The sequence below is a fragment of the Pseudophryne corroboree genome, chromosome 4, assembly GCF_028390025.1.
Source record: "Pseudophryne corroboree isolate aPseCor3 chromosome 4, aPseCor3.hap2, whole genome shotgun sequence".
In the NCBI taxonomy this organism is placed as follows: domain Eukaryota; kingdom Metazoa; phylum Chordata; class Amphibia; order Anura; family Myobatrachidae; genus Pseudophryne; species Pseudophryne corroboree.
The window spans coordinates 670989821-671015272 of NC_086447.1; the positions used below are offsets into that span (position 1 = coordinate 670989821).

A 25452-nucleotide genomic window follows, 5' to 3' on the forward strand; every position below is an offset into this window, starting at 1 on the left:
AGTGTCTGGGCGAACGCTGGGTGTGTTTGTGACGTCAAACCAGGAACGACAAGCACTGAACTGATCGCACTGGAAGAGTAAGTCTCGAGCTACTCAGAAACTGCACAGAAAAATCTTTTCGCAATATTGCGAATACTTCGTTCGCAATTCTGCTAAGCTAAGATACACTCCTAGAGGGCGGCGGCTTAGCGTGTGTAATGCTGCGAAAAGCGGCTAGCGAGCGAACAATTCGGAGTGAGGGCCAATGTGTGTGGTAGAAATGTGTAAGATACATACTCTGTTAGCATCATGTACATACTATTATTATTCTGCTGATACATAGTCAGATATACTGTACATTACATGTGCTTACTGAAAATGGGATCTGGACTATAGGTCGACATTTATGTGGTCCACCCCATAAGGTCAACAGGCACAAGGTCTATATGGACAAAAGGTCAACATATGAAAGGTCGACACTGGAAAAAGTCAACAGGTTCAAAAGTTCAACAAGTTCATTTAGTCGACATGACACTTTTTTCATATTTTTGGACTTTTTCCTTCCTTGGCTATCCATATCACATATCATAACCTTTGGTAACCTTGTGGCGAGCAAAGTGAGACACCGTGCCCGAAGCGTGGTGAATGAAGCAAGGCGTTTCTACAAATGGTGGTCCCAGATGGAAAAACTATCCACATTGACCCCAAAAATGCCAAAAAAGGTGTTTCCACCATTGTCATGTCGACCTTTTGACCCTGTTGATGTTTTGTCCATATTGACCTTGCGCCCGTGGACCATATAGGGCCAGCCTAGTAACTGTAGATGTACTGAATGTAGATCTCCTATACTACACCCACTGAAAGCCCATTCAGTGGTGATACGTTTGGAATGAAACAAATGTGCTGTATACTAAAGGTAAGGATAACAGTAAATAAAATAAGCAAAGCACTAGAGACAAAAAGTTAAGAGATTGGGTACTTTAATTATGTGACCTTTACAATAGGTAATTAAGAAGTAGAAATTCTGTGTTGCATGTCTAGTTTTGAAGCTAATATATATATTTTTTCTTTCTTAGTGGCTGTGTCGTTAATAAACCAACAAGTAATTGTTCCGCAGAACCAAAGTGACGGTATTATATCAGTCTCATCTAAAGTTTCTTTTCCTGCTTTAACTGAACTAACGGTATGCTTTGAAGCTACCAAGACCAGTAACAGTTCTGGGAACTGGGCAGTTTTTTCATACAAAAGTTCTAGCACCGATCTCTTGAGCTTTGGAAAAAATGCTAATGCATATATTTTGTCTATCCTGGGTGTTCCATGCATACTTGATTCTGCCTTACCTTTTCACGGCCATAAAGAGTTCTTTACAACGTCATTTCAACAACTGTGCATTATCTGGAGCAACCATTCAGAGCATATATTTGTGAGTACCAAAAACAAATATGGACATGTCTCCTGTCCAGATGCAAAGGACCTTACTATTCCTGGTAACGGGAATTTCATATTAGGCTCATATAATTCAAAAATGGGACCACTGGAGGGGGATATTTACAACTTCCGCCTCTGGGACACTGCAATGGATTCAAGCGCTCTTGCAAACCTCAGCTGCGATGTAAAAGGGAATGTTATAAATTGGGAAAATGATTTTTGGAGCATCCCGTCATCGGCAAGGAAACCGGGCAACAAACTTAGTTGTGGTAAGTTTACAATTTTTTTTAATGTCTCTTCTAGTATTGTTTTAGCTATTGTTTATACATGAGAACGTATTATACATGTGGTTTTTATTGACAACTTATGTTGAAGTTACAATAAGGAGAGACATGGAAGCTAATAATGTATAATATTTTCCTGCTGTTTCACTATTTTCGGGTGAATCTTAATGTCCAAGCTTCCAGTGCCGGGAGTGCACATAGGGAATTTGGACCGGTTGGTGATGTGGTAAATCTCTTCTTCTCTCTGCCAGTGAGTACCGCTGGAGAGTAGAGAATCCTTCAGCTGCCCTACCATAGTATTTGCCCATAAAAACCACATCACTGCCATAAATGGTAAAATAAAAAACTTTCTATTAAGGCCATATTGATACATTTGCCCTTAAATTCTGCTGTGGTTTGCTGATGGACGGGGTTATGGGTTGTGTACCTAACTATAGGCTTCAGTTTTGTTAGTCTGACCTTATTGCCTGATAAGTTTAAATATGATTTCACTTGCAAACTCCCTTTAGTCTTCAACTTCAGTAAGGTTAGGGTGAGAACCACATCCTTCTCTATCCATTTTTTCTTTTAACTATATGTGATCCGGTTGTATTTCCTGTAGACAGGAATTAATCTCAGTGGGATCATGTATGATGATAACTGACAACTGGGTGCCTCTCATATTTAATCTTTCCCCTTAAGCATTTTTTGGCCCCTTGTAAGCTTACATGAATACATTCTACATGGCTCTCACATTAGCTTCATCACATACTTGACAACATTTTTACCTCTTTATCTGGAGATCCTGGAGGGGAGTCCAGGGAGTAACTGTAGGGAGCATGGTAGCGATGACTGTACAAACATACCCCAGCCACGGACAGTGGCACAAAATATGGCATTACTCAGAGGTGGCAGGGCAATGATGATGCCATTTACTGTAAATGGCATCATGAAGACCTGCCACAGCCCATGGAAGGGGATGGGATGCAGAGGTTGTCCTGCTCTTGCAGGATAGCTCCCAGTAATTCTCCAATTTCTGGGAGAGAAAGCCAGCATGTCTCATCACTAGTTCATTTTAATAAAGACAATTAGGGAAACATACTGTACATTAGTAGCCTGTAAGATACTGTCATTTGCATGATTAAAGCAGGAATAATTTAAAAGACAAAACAACCTGGTTTTGCCTTTTAAATTATTGTTGCTTTGTTAATATTGTCTGCCTTGTAGACACTGAGCTCTGTCGGCATCTCACGTTCCAGGAGGCAACTGCAAAATATTCAGTACTGACTGGACACCCAGTGGCGTTTCTTTTAGCTCGACATTATACCAGCTTAGTTATCAAACATTTTTCCTAAAATGATTGGCAAAACCCGCTTGATTTTTATTTGCTACTACAGCAAGAGCTGAAAAGGGGCGATCTCATTAGCTTACAAATGGTACCATATCCAATTGGACCACTCTAAATCCCATAAGGGCCTTACAGTTTGGTCCTCACAGATCCCAGGTTTACAACTTAACATCTTACTTAAAGCTCATTTGAGCTCATGTCAGTCATTATCTTCTACGTATATTATACATAAAATATTTCTTAACATACTCCACAGAACATATATCTCTCAGCACATGGGGTAATACAGTAAGTATTGCAGTCGTGATCCTCTACGCAGTTTCCCGATGGTGGGGAAAATTCCCATGCTTAGGACCTATTCTGCGCATGTGGCAGAATGGGTCCTGTGATCGCATCGCAGAAATGAGAACGCCTCTGCCTGACTGACAGGCAGAGGCGTTCGGAGGGAGGGATGGGTGCCAAGGATAGCGTTGTGGATGCAGCTTCCTTGGCCATGCAAGTCCAGCTGCGATGGTAAGCCTGAGTAAGGCCAGGCTTACTCAGGCTGCTGTTGTAGATGAACATCGCAACCGATGGTCGTGATGTTCATAACAGATACTATGCGATTGCTTATGCAGGAAGGAGGTGTTATGCACCTCTTCCTGAATTTGCAATGCAAAGGATTGCAATTTTAATGCTTACTGAATTAGGCCCACAAGACAAATATGGTTACACCCAGACCCCCCCCCCCCCCCCCTGTGTCCCTTTTTAAGGCTAAGCTATTTTATCTCATCAGAATTTAGTGGTGGGGATTACGCTGGAAAGGTAGTCGAACAGTTCTTTGAAATGTGGGGAAGCTACATAGCAACGCTATCTACTGCCATTAAATCCCAGATTCATAGGTCTCTTTCAAACACAAGATGGTATATGGTACGGTGCATGATGACCCCACAATTACTCTGTGACTTGCCCTTTTCCCATATAAGAGGTTGTGCTGGTGGGTGGAGGGAGGGCGAGCAAATTTAGTTATTAGTTGTATTTCTTTCTTTTTAATCTTTGTATTCAAATTTATCATGGATAAGGAATCCTAGTTACACGTAATTAGTGTATTCTCAACATGTACAATGTAACTTCCATGATTTTCTTTTGTATTTATGAAACTCTGTACGGTATCCTATATAAATTTTCATGAATTGTATATTTAATAACATTCCCAGTTACCTCATTTTCTTACGAAGAATCTGGACTGCCGGTAACTGTTGATCTGTTCTTTATTGTAACATTCATTTCTTCAACAAAAACATTTTTCAAGAGAACAGAAATTATTGTTGCTTCAAAAGAGCGGGCAGACTCGCTGGAATCACGCCAATGCCTGCATATTATATTTCCCCCAATATCTTATATCCCAATTCACTGAAAAATACAGTAGTCTCATCTCCCAAGATTCAGTGTTCCTACTAGTGCACTACTGCGGTTGACAAAAGTGTGTCCTGGGATTTAACTTTGTACATCCTTGTTGTAATCCCGCGCCTTGGCTGCTGTTATCTGCCATTATTAATAGAACTTCTTATGGTAAAGCATATAATTCATATTTAACATTAAAATGTAACTGTTTAGTGTAGTATATACTGTAATATACCGATTGGCGTAAAATCCTTCCCTACATCAACAGCCTTGCTATAATTAACTGGACTAATATAATCTTGTTAAATACTGTACTAGCTGTTCCTGTTTTTTTCTTGCAGAAATGCAAATATGTAACACTGTATGGAAAGTAATTGCATCATTTCATAATGCATTTTCTCTAATACTTCATCACAACATCCTCTTTTTCTCCTTTGTATAGGGGATCTTAAATCCATTTGCTAAACACTTCTTTGGAAATAATTACATTTTTTTTATCATGTAAATATGACCACTAATCTTTGAGATTAAAACTATGTGGGGTAGTACAATGTAGGGGCATAAATACAAGAGACCATGGAACCCAGTCGCCTCTTGGCTTTAGCTCTGAAGGGGGCACACTGACCTCCTCCATTGCTCCAGGTTTATGCTTTATGTTCCTCAGAGTAGAAATAAGCAGGGAGCCCAGGGAACATGTGCTGTGGTCCTCCCTCTCGCTGTCTGTGTGCTGCAGAGTGGTGTAAGGGAATGTTAAGGGGAGGGGTAAGTGATCCGCAGGAGGCAGGTCCCCTACAGCCCCCTCTGCAGCAGCTGCCACCTAAAGGAAAAGACTTCCCTTTGAGTGCTCACTTCCCACACCGTTACATCTTCTCCTCCTCGCAGCTGTACAACTGTCCCCCTTTTACAATCCAGGCCCAGCTAATTAGTGCACCCCCCTACCCATCTCGGTGCCCCTGGAGAGAGTGTGTGTCTTGGTGCTTGGGAAGGGGGGGGGGGAGGCACTGACAATTATCTCACCTCTAGGCTCCTAGTATGAACTTAGGTTCCTGGTACATGGTTAGCAAATGTTAGACTCTAACCAGAGGTCTGCCTATGTGTAGTTTGTATGATTTCCCCTTGTTGCTGTGGGTCCTGAATGCAGCAATTGTCAGAAACCTTCAGCATTTTTTTCTAAATATCTTTTAGGAGTGTATTTATTAAACTGCAGGTTTTCTAATGTGGAGATGTGGCCCCTAGCAACTAATCAGATTCTACTTATCATTTACCTAGCATCTTCTAAAAGATAATAGCCAGAATCTGATTGGTTGCTATGGGCAACATTGCCACTTTAGTAAACCCGCACTTTAGCAAATATACCCCTTACAGTCCAAACAGCCTGTCCGGGTCATTCATTTTTAGGTAAAATTGCTCTTGTTGCGTATTTGTGCATACATCCCAATAGACTCAAAAAGTGCCTTTACCAAAATGTGGGTGTAATTTGGGCAAATTGGGGTGTGTTTTGGGTTGATAATAGGATGTACTTATATTATACCAAAGTTGCTTTTTAAAATGTTGGTCATGCTTGGTATGGCTGAATTATATTGCACCACACTGCATACAGTACTTCCTACTTTGGTTACCTCCTGTCTTGGAGGAACCCAGAGAGGAGATCAAGATGGCCGATGATGGGGACAGACCAGACTATTTGCATCATTAGGCCTTGCACCCTGTAACAAAATATGTTGACTCGCATGTCCATGAAGAGGGGGCAGGGCCAAATGATGCAGTTATCATAGCTTCACATCATACTGGCCCGCACTATCCCCACAGACTGTGATTTCTGGCATTATTTAGCCCATCCTGCCCACTTTACTGGGAAGTGGGCAGGATGCTTGAGAAACACCCACTCATCCGGGAGCTTAGGGGACTCCCTGCAGGTTCCTGGTGAGTAGGTAAGTACTGTTTAATTAAAATGCCTTCATTTATTTTTATTTAGAAAAAAAACTTTATTAAGTATTAAAAGAACCAACTGTCAACATCTCTTCATGGCTAACAGATTGGTTAGCAGACCTCAGCATTACCATCATGATGACAGTATGGTATTTGCATTGAGTGGAAAAGGATGCCAGTACTTTTTTGTAGAAGAAATTAATTTTAGTGCTGAAGAAAGTGTAAAAGTGGCCATTCTGCGACATTGTATTTTCACTCCCCAGTGTTAATGTGTTAACTTATGTTGTAAATACAAGACAGTAGTGGTATAATGCAATCTTATAATAGCATAGAGATTCCCCGGTACCAATGTTCATTTAAAAGTAAACACAAGTAAGTTGTGTCCAAACACAGTCTTTTATTATGCTTCAGAACGGCATATTCATCATGTTAATTATCGTGCACCGGGCGGTACCTGATAAATAACATTCTGATTTCCAGCGATCACCAGAGCAATTCATCATTGCTCCGGTGCAGAGATCGTTGATGTGAAAATCAGCTGTCTCCACAAATCTTTTCACTGATCACGCAGGCGCACAAGCCCCCAGCATATGATGGAAGAAGAAGGACAGCAGCGGAGAGATCCAGGAGGATCCCTGATAGCAAGCCGGACCTGCTTCCCAAAGAGGGAAGCAGCGAGGGTAAGGGAGCATTTGCCATAGATGTATTTTTGGAGCGTGATGGATGAGGTCCCAATACTAGTGTATTGGGATGCCGAGCCATCTCGGGAAAGAAAGGTAAGTAGGAGATATCTCTGATATCTTGTGCATTACCTTCATGATGAATGGCCACAAAACTTAATATTTATAAAAGTAGAGGTGAAAAATTTAATTTTCACCTACTTTTGTAGAATTTAAGTGATGGTGAATATGCCTCAGAGTCGCAATAATCTTGACTTAAACTATACAATATTCTGTAACAATTATAGAATAGACAGTGTGGATATCTATCACACCATTTGTGAGTTATGTCTTGCAGAGGTATGCCTAAAAGGTACCCTACGAATCTGTATTTTATTTGTCAAGTAACAATAGGTAACAATGCAAATATAGTGAGTAAGTCAAACAGGTGGTAACAGACTTAAATGGGCAAAAATAAAAGTCCACTGAATAGTGGAACTCTGTCTTTAGAGGGCAGTGTTCCACACCTCTGCTTGCTTCTTACCCAAATTATGGTCTGTTGGAGTATTACAGTTAGAAAATCCTCCTGCTGGGGTCTTTTTTGTTGGTAATGTTGCTTCCCAGGTCCCTAGAGGAGTTAATGTATTTGTTCTTTATGGTGGGGACTATGTAGGTCCTTAAGTCCTAATCCTCCTGTTGAAATCTGTAATCCAGTGTGTGTGGGGTCTTTCACTAGTAGAGTTTGTTTAGTGGTGCAGAAACTTGCTGTTCTCTAACCCCACAGGGTTTCGCTACTTGGAATCTTGCGGCTCCCACTATTGTGGTGCTCTATTCTCTAGCCGTAGAGGAGACTTGTTGTAGTAGATGGCTGTGTGTTTTTAAAATCACCTTTCTCCAGTGTGTGTGGAATCACACACCATCGTGGTGTCCGAGGAGACGGCTGGGGGCCGACGGGACTGGATCTACGGTCTGATGAGATCTCGTGGACTGGAGCACTGTGGTCCCTGCTGTATACATGCTCTACTCCCTGGAGACTTGGATGGGTGGATTCTAGTATGTCCAGTGTTTTGCATGGCTCTAGTGTGTGTGTGCATGTGTGCATGTGTGTGTGTGGAGTGCACACACTGGTGGTCCACAGTGACCATCAGGTGCCAAAGGAAATTCTGGATACTGGTGCTCCCAGCTATAAGGGTGCTCCACTTACTGCCAGAGAGAAAACTTGGTTGAGTAATTTGGCTCTGTGGTGTGTGGTTCTTCAACACATATTAGCCTCACGGCCTTCCAAAAGGAGTAAGTGTAATAGGAAGAAGTGCCAGGCTAAATTCAACTTGCAGATAAGCAATTGGTTTGATGGAAGACACAAGCCTTTTTGTGACAGCTAGGAGGTTCATTTGCTGTTGATCACTAAAGTGGTGTCAACGACAACATTAAACTGACAAGATGGTGGGGAGAATTCTCCTTGTTAAGGGGTTTTAGACATATAATAATAATAATAATAATAATAATAATAATAATTATTATTATTATTATTATTATTATTATTATTATTATTATTTTATTTATATAGCGCTCTTTCTCCAGTAGGACTCAAGGCATTTAAAAGAATTAACATAATACAGTACAGAAACAATGAAGAACAGAAAAGCTTTCCATAAAATACAGAGAGCATGGAGATACTAAAGGGACAATTATGGAAATTCTTGAGTAAACAGGAAAGTCTTGAGTTCATTTTTGAAGGATTCTAGAGTGGGGGCCTCTCGAACTGTACGGGGAAGCGAGTTTCATAGCGTTGGAGCCACATGGCTAAAAGCTTAACCCCCAGATGAATTATGGGATATTCTGGGTACTGCTAATAGTCTTTCATTTACAGATCACAGTAATCGAGTGGGGCAGTATGGAATCAGAAGCTACTTCAGGTACCTTGGGCCCTGGTCATGTACTGCTTTGAAAGTCAACAAGTGAATCTTGAAGGCAATTTGCCACTTTACCAGCAGCCAGTGGAGGGAGTAGAGAATGGGTGTTATGTAGCTGGAACAGGGCTGGTTTTTGTACCAGTTGTAAGTGGTGCAATTCTTTTGCTGGGAGATAAAGGTAGAAGTTGCAGTAGTCTAATCGAGATGATACAAATCCATGTATGACTTTTGGCAGATCTTCAGAGAGAATAAAGTGCTTGATCCTGGCTATGTTCCTCAGATAAAAGAATGAGGATTTGATGGTGGCTGATATCTGTTTATGTGTCAAGCCTCCATGCAGGACAACGCCAAGATTCCGCACATGATCAGTGGTTTGAAATTCTAAATCCCCAAATGTAAGTCCAGTTGGTTGGCTATGCTACAGTCTTGTCCTTTGATGTTGTAGCCCTATCATAAGGACCTCTGTTTTATCTGGATTCAGTCACAGTCAACTGGCACTCATCCACTCCTGGAGCTCAGCTAGAAAGTAATTTAAGGTTGTTATTGGATTCTCAGTACCTGGAGCACAGGACAGGTACAGTTGTGTATAATCTGCATAGCAGTGGTAAACCAGGTCATGGTGGCTGATTATTTCACCCAGTGGTAGCATGTATACTGTGAATAGCATGGGGGATAGTATAGAACCTTGTGGGACACCACATGGCAGTTGCACTGGTAATGATGAGTGAACGCCAGATGAATATATGTTGTGAAACTGGTGACATATTCTTGGCAGTACCAGATGGAAGTGCTAAAGCGCCAGTGACGTTATAAAGAAAACATTGATGGATGATCTATCAAATACTCTCTCTGGTGCACCTATAAAACAGGTAAATTGAACAAAGCTGGCTCTCAGCACCTGAAAGTGAATCATAAGTACAATTTCATCTGTGGTTCTTCAAATATAATAAATATACATTGTGGCATTTTATACCATCACTCAAAGTCCTCCTTTGGCAAGTCCCTATGGCACAATAAAATGGGTGACTGTGACCTGTTTGAAGCTATACTATCTGCAGTACATCAATTCTGGGATCAGGAAATTTGTTTGTAATGCTGGGGTTAGGTAACCAGTAGCCATGTTGAAGAAGAGTCGGTTGACAGTTATCTGGTGGTTTCAATCAAGTATTCTCTTAATATGTAAATACAAAAAAAATATTATGGGCCTATATATACCCTGTAAATTTTCTGTAATCTGTTAAAGCTGGCTTACTCAGAAAAAGTTTTATAGTACCGTTAAAAAGTATAAGCAATTTACCCTGTATTGAATGTGCTATATTAAATGAAACTGGGTACCTCCATAAATAAAACAGCTTTTCAATTTTGGCTTTCCCTGGATTTTTCTTATGTAGAACAGGGTTGTCAAATTTGTAAGACCCCAACTCCCTGCCCTCATGAAAATCACCCCAGTTAATGCCATGTTGATTGCTTGTCAACTACGCCACCAGTTTAAAAAGGCAGAGCATACTAACCTCCTCTCCCGTAAGCTGTGGGACGCTCCTGATTTTTTGGTAGTCCCATGGACCCTGGAAGATTGGGTGTATCTCCCACATATCTGGCCACATCCTAGTTAAGTGGTCAAACTGGGGAGATAATACCAGGAATCACAATCTGTATGGAGGAGGTGGGGCTAAAATGATGAGAAATGCATAGTTTTAGCTGGCCCCCTGAACACAGACTCATGATTAGTGGCATTTTGCTACAACGGGGCTGGAATCCAATGATGCAAAATGCCAAGCCCCACCACCAAAATGGTCAGCTGCATCTCCTTTGCTTCTCCCAGAGAGGAGCAACAAAGTCAAAAGGTTTGCTGTAATGATAGAAGAAGCCAGGAGCCATCTCACTCACTTCCTGGCACCTTAATTATAGCACAAAGCACTCAAAATTAATGCAATGCTAAGGAGGGATGGCACCTTTTGTCCTGGTTAGCAAACACAAGTATTTTGCTCAAATGGTCCAGTATAATATGATTAAAACCATGTGATATGGATTGTCTACTATGGGTGTGGTTTTATATAGCCAATGAAATATATGAAACGTTATAACAAAGAGCTATAATCAGGGCCCTTCCAAGGTTTTTCGACACCCTTGGCAAAACTTCAGCCTGCTGAAACCCTACCCCCCGTCAAACCCCACGCCAGTACCCAATTTCCAGCCACTCAGGTGAAAGTGTGGGGGTAGCATCTTAGAAGTTCATAGAAGTTCAACAGCCGCCATCTGCATTAAGTTTAAAAAGGATGCATCTTTCAGAGGGGTGTAGTATTTATGCCGGTGCTTGGCATCCCGGCGGCCAGCATACCGGTGCCGGGATTCCGACCTCCGGCATGCAGGCAGCGGGGTGAGCGCAAAAGAGCACCTAGCGGTCTCACTGTGCTCGCCACGCTGTGGGCATGGTGGAGCGCTGCACGCACCACGCTATTTATACTCCCACCAGGGGTGTTGTGGACACCCCAAGAGGGAGAATATTTGTCTGTGTGCGGGCTGTCGGGATTCTGGCATCGGTATGGTGAGCGCCAGGATCCCAACAGCCGGCATATCAAATGCCTCCCTTTCAGAGTTATTTTTCATTTTGTGATAAACAGACTCAGGGCTGACCCACAGGTCCTGTTGCCCTAGGCAGCTACCTAAAGCTGCCTAATGGTAGAGTGAGCCCTGACTATAATTAAATACATTACAGTCCCATAATGTAATGAGACTTTACTCATAATTTCTGTACAATGCAGAGACCTTTCTAAACAAAACAGGAAGCATTCTAGTAATCTCTGTTCAATTCAGAGAGCATTCAATTGGTCACTATAAAATGCAGAAATCATTATTTACTATGTAGATGATATTCTTGGGAGCTCTATAAACTGTGTACATGTGATGTGGCCTGACCAGTTTCTAAGGATCATTTACTGACCTGATGACCAAACATTCAACTGGCCCAGGCCTTGACATACTAAACATTAGAATAATGAAAAAGGTATTTGAGAATTCAATCATTTATATTTGAAATAAACAACAAAAATAAACGAGTATTAGGTATTATACTCACTATCCCTATATAATGGACTTAAAATTAAAATTACATACTACAATTCTTATTACCGACGGCTTATTTAGTTTAGTATCAGAATCATACTAATGAATATGCAGTCAGTATTTAACATAACTTACCTCTCTGGCAATGTCCCACCATGTCTCTCTCCACAGCGGCATCCTCTGCTGTTTCTCTGTCAGCCTATTATTGCTTGTGCCGAAATTCTGATTAATGTGCATGGCCACCTGTGCATGTGCAAAGTGCTTCAACCTGTTAGGGCAGTGTTTTTCAACCACTGTGTCGTGGCACACTAGTGTGCCGCCATAGAAGCAAAGCCAGGCCTGTCAGTGTTTTGCCACTACTGAGGCCCTGAAACGATTAATACTGGTGGGTTTAGTGGTTGCAGAGTCATTTCTAATTTTGGGCCCGGGCAGTGTTTTGCTCTTCTGGCTTTCTCAGATGTGGCTCAGGCGTTACCTATGGAGAAGCTGCAACATGACATCCTAGGACACGCAACTGCACCATGCATCACCATTATATTTGTGCCTTGGCAATATTTAAATCTTCTTCAGTGTGCTGTGAGTTGTAAAACGTTGAAAATCTCTGTATAAGGGAGAAAGCAAAGGCTGTACAGTCGTAAACAGTATTAAGCTGAGCTTTATTTGTACAGCACCGCCATGTTACACAGTTCTTGATATATTAACATTTGTTCTATCAACCTGATGTTTTATAAGTGCACCTCTATATAAAAAATAAAGGTTTGGACATATTTTGGACACATTGCTGTGGTGATTGTCTCAGTTTCCTGTATACACATTGCTATGGTGAGTGTCTCAGTTCCCTTAGTACACGTTGATATGGTAATTGTCTAAGTTCTCTTTGTACACATTGCTATGGTGATTGTCTCAGTTCCCTTAGTACACATTGCTATGGTAATTGTCTCAGTTCCCTTTGTACACATTGCTACGGTGATTGTCTCAGTTCCCTTTGTACACATTACTATGGTGATTGTCTCAGTTCCCTGTATACACATTGCTACGGTGATTGTCGCAGTTCCCTTTGTGTACACATTGCTATGGTGATTGTCTCAGTTCCCTTTCTACACATTTCTATGGTGATTGCCTCAGTTCCCTTTTAACACATTGCAATGGTGATTGTCTTAGTTCCCTTTCTGCACATTTCTATGGTGATTGCCACAGTTCCCTTTGTACACATGGCAATGGTGATTGTCTTAGTTCCCTGTATACACATTGCTACGGTGATTGTCTCAGTTTCCTTTGTACACATTGCTATTGTCATTGGGACTAATTCAGACCTGATCGTAGATGTGCTAAATTTAGCACATCTACAATTATTTTCTCAGACAGGGCTAGACCGCCCCGCATGTCAGGCCCTGCCCCTTCCCCCTGCACAGGTGCGAAAGCATTGCACGGTGGCGATGTCTTCGCATCTGGAAAATAGCTTGCTGCCTGCGCAGCTAGTGCACATCCTAGATGTGCTGGCAGGCGGCTACCCACCGCGTCCCAGGTCGCAGCAGCTGCATGTGATGTCAGGCAGCCGCCGCAGCCCACCCCACAACTGTCCGGAACGCCTGCATTGTCTGGAATACATCCCGCCAATGGCCCGCCGTCTCCGGACAATCAGGCACAGGTGATCGCAGCCCTGCATAGGGCTTCAGACTGTGATCGCTACCGCTGCAGCGATCCAGTCTGAATTAGGCCCATTGTCTCAGTTACCTGTGTACACTTTGCTGTGGTTATTGTCTCAGTTCCCTTTGTGCATATGTGCATATTGGTATGGTGATTGTCTCAGCTCCTTTAGTACACATTGCAATGGTGATTGTCTCAGTTCCCTTAGTACACATTGCAATGGTGATTGTCTCAGTTCCCTTAGTACACATTGCAATGGTGATTGTCTCAGTTCCCTTAGTACACATTGCTATGGTGATTGTCTCAGTTCCCTTTGTATCTTGCTTACGTCCCCCATATATCAAGCCTTCAAGAGTGATAAATAGCATGGTGGTAAAGTACCAACCAATCAGCTCCTAACTTCCATGTCACAGGCTGTGTTTGCAAAATGACAGTTAGGAACAGGTTGGCTGGTACTTTATCACCATGCTATTTATCACTCTCCTAGGCTTGATAAATCTGGGCCTTAGTATTATGTACTCATTCATATACAGTATTGGATTTCTTTCCATCTTAGGCACTCCTTTGACTTTTTGGTACTTATTTGATGCAGGTAAATACTGAAGTATACTCACAGTATGAAGCCATTGTCTTTAACATTACAGGCTTTTTCTGTCCTAATGTTTATCAATGTGCTACGATAATAGATTTGACACAATACACAGAGCTGTTTCATGTATACAGGTGCAAAACTTCCCTTTTGTAGAGCCACACTTCCCAGGTGTTGAGTCCTTTTATGGTGAGAATCTTAGATTTTTCCACAGTTATATTCCCAGGCAATTCTTGGTGTGAAAAGAATGGGGGAAAAAAAATATCTATCTATCTATCTATCTATCTATCTATCTATCTATCTATCTATCTATTATATATATATATATATATATATATACATACACACACACACACACACACACACACAGTGGGCAAAAAAGTATTTGGACAGCCACCGGTTGTGCAAGTTGACCCACTTTAAAAGATGAGAGAGGTATGTAATTTCCATGATAGGTACACTTCAGCTGTGAGAGACAGAATCTGAAAAAAAAAACAGGAAATCACATTGTATGATTTTTAAAAATTTATTTGTATATTCTTGCGGAAAATAAATATTTAGACAATCAAAAAGTTTAACTTAATACTTTGTAATGTAACCTCGGTTGGCAATTACAGAGGTCAAACGTTTCCTGTAGTTCTTGACCAGGTTTGCACACACTGTAGCAGGTATTTTGGTTCACTCGTCCATGCAGATCTTCTCTAGATCTGTCATGTTTTGGGGCTGTCGCTGGGCAACACAGATTTTCGACTCCCTCCACAGATTTTCTATTGGGTTGAGGTCTGGAGACTGGCTAGGCATCTCTAGGACCTGGAAATGCTTCTTACGGAGCCACTACTTAGTTGCCCGGGCGGTGTGTTTGGGGTCATTGTCATGCTGGAAGACACAGCCACATTCCATCTTCAATGCTCTTACTGAGGGAAGGAGGTTTTTGCCCCAAATCTCACAATACATGGCCCCATTCATCATCTCCTTAATACGAATCAGTCGTCCTGTCCCCTTTGCAGAAAAGCAGCCCCAAAGTGTGATGTTTCCACCCCCATGCTTCACAGTGGGTATGGTATTCTTGGGATACCATTCATCATTCTTCTCCCTCCAAACACGGCAAGTGGAGTTTATACCAAAAAGTTAGATTTTGCTCTCATCTGACCACATTACATTCTCCCAATCCTCCTCTGGATCATCCAGATGGTCACTGGCAAACTTTAGATGGGCCTGGATATGTGCTGGCTTAAGCAGGGGGACCTTTCAGGTGCTGCAGGATTTCATTCCATGACAACGTAGTGTGTTACTAATGGTAACCTTTGTGACTGTGGTCCCAGCTCTCTTGAGGTCATTGACCAGGTCCCCCTGTGTAGTTCTGTGCTGATTCCTCACCGCTCTCAAGATCATTGACACCCCACGAGGTGAGATCATCAATGGAGCCCCAGGTCGAGGGAGATTGTCAGTGATCTTGTATTTCTTCCATTTTTTTATAATTGCGCCAACAGTTGATCTCTTCTCACCAAGCTGCTTGCCTATTGTCGAGTAGCTCATCTCAGCCTTGTGCAGCTCTACAATTTTGTCCTGGTGTCCTTAGACAGCTCTCTGGTCTTGGCCATGGTGGGGAGGTACTGTAGAAGTCTGACTGTTTGAGGGTGTGGACAGGTGTCTTTTATACAGATAACCAGGTCAAACAGGTGCCATTAATACAGGTAACTAGTGGAGGAGAGAAGAGCTTCTTAAAGAAGAAGTAACAGGTCTGTGAGAGCCAGAAATCTAGCTGCTTGGTAGGTGTCCAACTATTTATTTTCCACAAGAATATACAAGTAAATTGTTTAAAAATCATACAATGTGATTTCCTGGTTTTTTTTCCAGATGCTATCTCTCACAGTTGAAGTGTACCTATGATGGAAATTATAGACCTCTCTCATCTTTTTAAGTGGGTCAACTTGCACAATCGGTGGCTGTCCAAATACTTTTTTGCCCCACTGTATATATATATATATATATATATATATATATATATATATATAATGTCAGAAATCCCAAATTTCAGACATCCCCTAGTGTTCTTGTCTCAGAAGGGTGTTGTCTTCAATTGTTGAATCCCTCCACCTTTTCTTTAATGAAATGATGGCAAACATACCATAATCACAATAGCAAGTGAGGTGACTTGTATATAAAGGTTTCTTTTAAACAGGTGTGTTTTGTACCCCAACTCACAGTTTAATAGCTTACACATGCACATAAAGGTATCTTTGTACTGCAAATTGGACTAACTGACTTACCCCAACTCACAGTTATAAGTGCTTGTTCACTCATATCAAGGTTTCTTTTATAATTCTAAAGTCCAACCGACCTGGTAAACAATAGGTATTTATTGGATAATACTGCATGTAATACAATGTCTAAAAGTACCAAAGTATACAATAATTACTAAAAAATACACATCCCTCACACTTACAGAGGACCATGGGAAAGAGTTTAAAAACCTGATAAAGGAAGATGCTCCTCTCTGTCCTCCAACGTTTTCTGATCCTCCAGCTCTAAGTGATGTCTCAATGCTCCACTGACCAGTGTTGAAGGGGCTGCACATGTGTGACCTAGCTTTGCTGAATCAAACATGTACAGTGCAGCTGAGAACTTTGGCTTTGTATTGGCTAAAACTATTCTTAAAAAAATAATAAAAAAACACAAGTAACAAAATAAAACAATTTGCAATTATTTTCTTAAAATGTAATTAAAGTACATTCTGATTAGAAAAAAGAATCTTGATTAAAACAACTTTTTTTATTGATATCATCTGCTATTGACATATTGAGATGGTGAAAGCAAAGATAGACTGTGGTGGTACCTGGTGAAATGTTTATCAGAGAGGCATTTCTCCTTTAAATATATAAAACACTGCTCCTTTAAAAAACGTCAGAGTTCAGCCAGCATCCCGCACATCGGGCAAACTCGGACTCCATTACATCCCGACCACTGTATTTGCTCTGTTTTCATCATTCCATCCTATTACCATGTGTAAGATAAATAAATGGTGGTAAAGATGTATGGAAGCAGATAATCCCTAAAGCCATATCTTCTGTAGGGCCCCATGGGATCTTAATCAGCTCTGTCATTATCCCACACTCATAATAAATCTCAGGCAACAAGCCAGTTCAGAGACTAAAGGTGTACAGATAACATGCTTGTATATGAATGTTGTTTAAGTGAAAATTAATTTCTCAAAAAGTTGGTGTGGCTAAAATCCTAATGCGAAAATCAATTATCAGAATTATATAGACCCACTTAAAGACTCTTAGTGCTAATTACCATTTAAGTGGAAATAAAGTACATAGTTGAAGGTGCTTGACTTACAGCTATGTATATAAAAGCTTCTTATTCATACATGTGAAAATAATACACTGCTCAAAAAAATAAAAAGAACACTAAAATAACACATCCTAGATCTAAATGAATGAAATATTCTTATTAAATACTTTGTTCTTTACATAGTTGAATGTGCTGACAACAAAATCACACGAAAATTATCAATGGAAATCAAATTTATTAACCCATGGAGGTCTGGATTTGGAGTCACACTCAAAATTAAAGTTGAAAAACACACTACAGGCTGATCCAACTTTGATGTAATGTCCTTAAAACAAGTCAAAATGAGACTCAGCAGTGTGTGTGGCCTCCACATGCCTGTATGACCTCCCTACAATGCCTGGGCATGCTCCTGATGAGGTGGCGGATGGTCTCATGAGGGATATCCTCCCAGACCTGGTCTAAAGCATCCGCCAACTCCTGGACAGTCTGTGGTGCAACGTGGCGTTGGTGGATGGAGCGAGACATGATGTCCCAGATGTGCTCAATTGGATTCAGGCCTGGGGAACGTGCGGGCCAGTCCATAGCATCAATGCCTTTGTCTTGCAGTAACTGCTGACACACTCCAGCCACATGAGGTCTAGCATTGTCTTGCATTAGGAGGAACCCAGGGTCAACCGCACCAGCATATGGTCTCACAAGGGGTCTGAGGATCTCATCTCGGTACCTAATGACAGTCAGGCTACCTCTGGCGAGCACATGGAGGGCTGTGCGGCCCCCCAAAGAAATGCCACCCCACACCATTACTGACCCACTGCCAAACCGGTCATGTTGGGGGATGTTGCAGGCAGCAGAACGTTCTCCTTGGCGTCTCCAGACTCTGTCACGTCTGTCACATGTGCTCAGTGAGAACCTGCTTTCATCTGTGAAGAGCACAGGGCGCCAGTGGCGAATTTGCCAATCTTGGTGTTCTCTGGCAAATGCCAAACGTCCTGCACGGTGTTGGGCTGTAAGCACAACCCCCACCTGTGGACGTCGGGCCCTCATACCACCCTCATGGAGTCTGTTTCTGATCGATTGAGTAGACACATGCACATTTGTGGCTTGCTGGAGGTCTTTTTTCAGGGCTCTGGCAGTGCTCATCCTGTTCCTCCTTGCACAAAGGCGGAGGTAGCGGTCCTGCTGCTGGGTTGTTGCCCTCCTACAGCCTCCTCCACGTCTCCTGATGTACTGGCCTGTCTCCTGGTAGCGCCTCCATGCTCTGGACACTACGCTGACAGACACAGCAAACCTTCTTGCCACAGCTCGCATTGATATGCCATCCTGGATGAGCTGCACTACCTGAGCCACTTGTGTGGATTGTAGACTCCATCTCATGCTACCACTAGAGTGAAAGCACCGCCAGCTTTCAAAAGTGACCAAAATATCAGCCAGAAAACATAGGAGCTTAGAAGTGGTCTGTGGTCATCACCTGCAGAACAACTCCTTTATTGGGGGTGTCTTGCTAATTGCCTATAATTCCCACCTGTTGTCTATTCCATTTGCACAACAGTATGTGAAATTGATTGTCAATCAGTGTTGCTTCCTAAGTGGACAGTTTGATTTCTAGTGATGAGCGGGTTCGGTTTCTCGGAAACCGAACCCCCCCGAACTTCACCCTTTTTACACGGGTCCGAGGCATACTCGGATTCTCCCGTATGGCTCGGTTAACCTGAGCGCACCCGAACGTCATCATCCCGCTGTCGGATTCTCGCGAGATTCGGATTCTATATAAGCAGCCGCGCGTCGCCGCCATTTTCACTCGTGCATTGGAAATGTTAGGGAGAGGACGTGGCTGGCGTCCTCTCCGTTTATTCATTGTTGAGTTGATGCAAATATTTGTGCTTGCTTATATCATTGTGGGGACAGGGGAGCAGCTTTATATTAATATAGGAGGAGTACAGTGCAGAGTTTTGCTGATCAGTGACCACCAGTTTTATCCATTCTCTGCCTGAAAAAAACGCTCCTTATCTGTGCTCAGTGTGCTGCATATATCTGTGCTCACACTGCTTAATTGTGGGGACTGGGGAGCAGCTGTATTATATAGCAGGAATACAGTGCAGAGTTTTGCTGACAGTGACCACCAGTATACGTTTTCTGCCTGAAAAACACTCCATATCTGTGCTCAGTGTTCTGCTTTATTGTGGGGACTGGGGAACACCAGTATAATATATATATAGGAGGAGTACAGTGCAGAGTTTTGCTGACCAGTGACCACCAGTATATAATATATAGCATTACGGTACAGTAGGCCACTGCTGTACCTACCTCTGTGTTGTCAAGTATACTATCCATCTACATTCTATACCTGTGGTGCATTTTAGTTTTGCAGTTTGCTGACACAGTGACCACCAGTATATATAGCAGTACGGTATGGAAGGCCACTGCTGTACCTACCTCTGTGTCGTCAAGTATACTATCCATCTACATTCTATACCTGTGGTGCATTTTAGTTTTGCAGTTTGCTGACACAGTGACCACCAGTATATATAGCAGTACGGTACGGAAGGCCACTGCTGTACCTACCTCTGTGTCATCAAGTATACTATCCATCTACATTCTATACCTGTGGTGCATTTTAGTTTTGCAGTTTGCTGACACAGTGACCACCAGTATATATAGCAGTACGGTACGGAAGGCCACTGCTGTACCTACCTCTGTGTCGTCAAGTATACTATCCATCTACATTCTATACCTTTGGTGCATTTTAGTTTTGCAGTTTGCTGACACAGTGACCACCAGTATATATAGCAGTACGGTACGGAAGGCCACTGCTGTACCTACCTCTGTGTCGTCAAGTATACTATCCATCTACATTCTATACCTGTGGTGCGACCTTGGTGCGCCTCTTTTTTTCTTTGCATTATGTGCTGTTTGGGGACAATTTTTTTGAAGTGCCATCCTGCCTGACACTGCAGTGCCACTCCTAGATGGGCCAGGTGTTTGTGTCGGCCACTTGGGTCGCTTAGCTTAGCTATCCAGCGACCTTGGTGCACCTCTTTTTTTCTTTGCATCATGTGCTGTTTGGGGACTATTTTTTTTAAGTGCCATCCTGCCTGACACTGCAGTTGCACTCCTAGATGGGCCAGGTGTTTGTGTCGGCCACTTGGGTCGCTTAGCTTAATCACACAGCTACCTCATTGCGCCTCTTTTTTTCTTTGCATTATGTGCTGTTTGGAGACAATTGTTTTGAAGTGCCATCCTGCCTGACACTGCAGTGCCACTCCTAGATGGGCCAGGTGTTTGTGTCGGCCACTTGTGTCGCTTAGCTTAGCTGTCCAGCGACCTTGGTGCACCTCTTTTTTTCTTTGCATCATGTGCTGTTTGGGGACTATTTTTTGAAGTGCCATCCTGCCTGACATTGCAGTGCCACTCCTAGATGGGCCAGGTGTTTGTGTCGGCCACTTGGGTCGCTTAGCTTAGTCACACAGCTACCTCATTGCGCCTCTTTTTTTCTTTGCATCATGTGCTGTTTGGGGACTATTTTTTTGAAGTGCCATCCTGTCTGACACTGCAGTGCCACTCCTAGATGGGCCAGGTGTTTGTGTCGGCCACTTGGGTCGCTTAGCTTTGTCATCCAGCGACCTCGGTGCAAATTTTATGACTAACAATAATATTGTGAGGTGTGAGGTGTTCAGAATAGACTGAAAATGAGTGGAAATTATAATTATTGAGGTTAATAATACTATGGGATCAAAATGACCCCCAAATTCTATGATTTAAGCTGTTTTTGAGGGGTTTTTGTAAAAAAACACCCGAATCCAAAACACACCCGAATCCGACAAAAAAATTTCAGGGAGGTTTTGCCAAAACGCGTCCGAATCCAAAACATGGCCGCGGAACCGAATCCAAAACCAAAACACAAAACCCGAAAAATGTCCGGTGCACATCACTATTGATTTCACAGAAGTGTGATTGACTTGAAGTTACATTGTGTTGTTTAAGTGTTCCCTTTATTTTTTTGAGCAGTGCATATATATATTTTTATACTGAGTTGAATTAACCCTGCACTTTCATCTTAACCTAGCTGGTTTGCACAATTATCATGCAGTGTATGGACAGCTCCAGAGCCAGATTCAATTAGGATTAATACTTACTACTCAAGGAAAATGCCTTGTAGTATTGGACTTGTATTTGAATAGCTCCAATCATAAAAGTCCTGGTGTGGTAAATCTACAGCTAAAACGTGTTTACCCATTGATTCTGGGATAAGTGCCTGGAGCTATGGGTTAATGCATTTGTATCAACTACGATAAGGGCAAAAAGCCCTACTTACCGCAGATTTCGCTTTGAGTGTCAGGAGGGGGTGTTAATCACAGTCTGCCGGTTTATTGTGGGCTGCAATTGAATAGCCCCGGGCACTGTTTCGAAGCTAATTCAATCCAACCCTAAATCCTAAAAACAGTGCTTTAAAACCTGTATAACGAGATACAACAAATAATCTGCAAAATTTTTAATTTGTTACTTTTACAAGAACATTTTTTACTAGTATTATTTTCTGTTTCATTAACTTGAAATAATAATGTTCTGAGCTTATCTCTATAGATGTTGAGTTAAACCAAAGCCTGTTGACTGACTTTGCATCTCCGTTTATAAATAATTTTGTTTTATTTAGAGATGAGCAGGTTCGGTTCTCTGAGAACTGAACCTCCCGAACTTCACGCCTCAAGCCCGGCTCGGGACTTCCCGAGCCTCGGAAACCAGAACGAGGCAAAACGTCATCATCCCGCTGTCGGATTCTCACGGGCTTTGGATTCCATGTAAGGAGCCGCGCGTCGCCACCATTTTCACTCCAGTGTCTGTCTGTGTGGGAAAGTGGTGTGACGACCTGCATTTATGTGTCATTCCAGTGCTGTCTTGTGCTGCATCAGTCCAGTCACAGTGGTGGTGTCCTCTGCTGCTATATATCCAGTGCTGCTGTATAAGTCCAGTCCAGTGGTGCTGTGTTGTGCTGTATCAGTCCAGTGGTGGTGTCTTGTGCTGCATCAGTCCAGTCACAGTGGTGGTGTCCTGTGCTGCCATATGTCCAGTGCTGCTGTATAAGTCCAGTCCAGTGGTGCTGTGTTGTGCTGCATCAGTCCAGTGGTGGTGTCCTGTGTTGCCATAAGTCCAGTGGTGGTGTCCTGTGCTGCCATATATCCAGTGCTGCTGTATAAGTCCAGTCCATTGCAGTGGTGCTGTGTTGTCCTGCATCAGTCCAGTGGTGGTGTCCCTGTGCTGCCATAAATCCAGTGGTGTTGTCGGATAAGTCCAGTGGTACTGTCGTATAAGTCCAGTGGTACTGTCGTATAAGTCCAGTAGTACTGCCGTATAAGTCCAGTCCTGTGGTACTGCCGTATAAGTCCATTGGTATTACTGCCGTATAAGTCCAGTGATACTGCCATATAAGTCCAGTGGTACTGCAATATAAGTCTAGTGATACAGCTGTATAAGTCCAGTGATACTGCCGTATATATGTCCAGTGGTACTGCCATATAGCTCCAGTGGTACTGCCATATAACTCCAGTGATGCTGCCGTATAAGTTCAGTGGTACTGCCATATAAGTCCAGTCCAGTGATACTGCCGTATAAGTCCAGTGGTATTACTGAGATATAAATCCAGTCCAGTGGTACTGCCGTATATGTCCAGTGGTATTACTGCCGTATAAATCCAGTGATACTCCAGTGATACTGCCATATAAGTCCAGTGGTACTGCCGCATATGTCCAGTGATACTGCCATATAAGTCCAGTGGTACTGCCGTATAAGTCCAGTCCAGAAGTACTGCCGTATAAGTCCAGTGATACTGCCGTATAAGTCCAGTGGTACTGTTGTATAAAACAATAGATATGCAAGTGCGCTCAACGCGTTTCACTGGTAGAATCCAGATTCCTCAGGAGCATCCTTCCTCCTGAGGAAGCTGGATTTTACCAGTGAAACGCGTTGAGCTTATTCCATTTATCTGGGCCTCACTCTCTGAACTGGCCTGCAAGATTTCTGTCGTCATCCTCCGGCATTTATTGGACTTCTCTCCCATCACTGGACATTTCCACCAAACCGGTCTGATCCACTTCCACAGCTTAAATGGACTTATCCTAATGCTGATGCCCATCGTTATGTGGATCCGGTAACTATTTACCTAATACAGTGAATGCATATTTGGGAGGCTGTCCTAGCCTTAAGGAATGGACATTGCTAATATATGAGAGTGACAATTCATCTAATCAGCTTATCCAGATAAGACCATCTCAATTTATACCGCCACCTAGTGGTAATAGGAATTATTTTCCTTTTAACTGTTTTACATAAAATATGTCAATAAATTGTTTTTAATTTTACATGAAGCAAACCATCTTCTTATTAATTTGTTCAGCCAGCGCTGGTGTATATTCTCTTTTTGTACTGGCGTATAAGTCCAGTGGTATTACTGCTGTATAAGTCCAGTGATACTTCCGGATATGTCCAGTGGTACTGCCGTATATGTCCAATGGTACTGCCGTTTAAGTCCAGTGATATTGCCGTATAAGTCCAGTGGTAATGCCGTATAGGTCCAGTCCAGTGGAACTGCCATATAAGTTCAGTGGTACTGCCATATAAGTCCAGTCCAGTGGTGCAGCCATATAAGTTCAGGGGTACTGCCGTATAATTCCAGTGCTGATGTCCTGTGCTGTATATTATTTACTCCAAAAAAGGGGTTATTAATATTTAATCCAATACATTTTTATAGGGTTTGCCCTGCGTGGTTTAGGGGTACGCTCTTCTGTGCCACATATTGTTATATAACTCCATCCAAATAAAAGGGTTACTAGCCAAATTATTTTTACAGGCTTTGCCGTGTGTCTGTGGTTTAGGGGTACACTCTCCTGTGCCACCAATATTATGCGTGTATTACATCCGGGCAAATTCCAGCACGTCCCATGTTTTGCACATACAATTAATTTGGTGGTGCAGAATGTTTTTGAGAAATGACAGGGGTGTGCAGGAGATGCTGTCTGTGGCCTGAAAAATTGTGGGATACTTTCGTCATTCAGCCACTGCATGTCACTGGTATGCAGTATGGGCCAGGTGTTTGTGCAGCATACTTGTGTCGCTTAGCTTAGCCATCCAGCAACCTTGGTGCACCTCTTTTTTTCTTTGCATCATGTGCTGTTTGGGGACTAGTTTTTTAAAATGCCATCCTGTCTGACACTGCAGTGCCACTCCTAGATGGGCCAGGTGTTTGTGCCTCACACTTGTGTCGCTTAGCTTCATCATACCGCTACCTCATTGCACCTCTTTTACTTATTTGCATGATGTGCTGTTTAGGGCTTATTTTTTTCAAGTGCCATCTGGTCTGCCACTGCAGTGCCACTCCTAGATGGGCCAGGTGTTTGTGCTGTACACTTGTGTCGCTTAGCTTAGCCATCCAACGACCTTGGTGCACCTCTTTTTTTCTTTGCATCATGTGCTGTTTGGGGCCTAGTTTTTGAAAAGTGCCATCCTGTCTGCCACTGCAGTGCCATTCCTAGATGGGCCAGGTGTTTGTGCCTCACACTTGTGTCGCTTAGCTTCGTCATACAGCTACCTCATTGCACCTCTTTTACTTCTTTGCATGATGTGCTGTTTGGGGCCTAGTTTTTGAAAAGGGCCATCCTGTCTGCCACTGCAGTGCCAGTCCTATATAGGCCAGGTGTTTGTGCGACACACTTGTGTCACGTAGCTTAGCCATCCAGCGAACTTGGTGCACCTCTTTTTTTCTTTGCATCATGTGCTGTTTGGGGACTAATTTTTTTAAGTGCCATCCTGTCTGCCACTGCAGTGCCATTTCTAGATGGTCCAGGTGTTTGTGCCTCACAGTTGTGTCGCTTAGCTTCGTCATACAGCTACCTCATTACACCTCTTTTACTTCTTTGCATAATGTGCTGTTTGGGGCCTAGTTTTTGAAAAGTGCCATCCTGTC

At 42.6% G+C, this 25452-nt stretch overlaps 1 protein-coding gene across 5 annotated transcripts in view; it reads left to right on the forward strand.

Annotated features, from left to right (window-relative positions):
• The window catches only part of ADGRG6 (adhesion G protein-coupled receptor G6), a 286483-nt gene that overhangs the window by 119711 nt on the left and 141320 nt on the right, over positions 1-25452 (forward strand). For all 5 annotated transcript variants that reach the window (XM_063917836.1, XM_063917838.1, XM_063917837.1 and 2 more), the window contains exon 4: positions 1056-1676. In XM_063917836.1, the coding sequence (XP_063773906.1) occupies positions 1056-1676 (621 nt within the window). The remainder of the gene's footprint in view (positions 1-1055; positions 1677-25452) is intronic.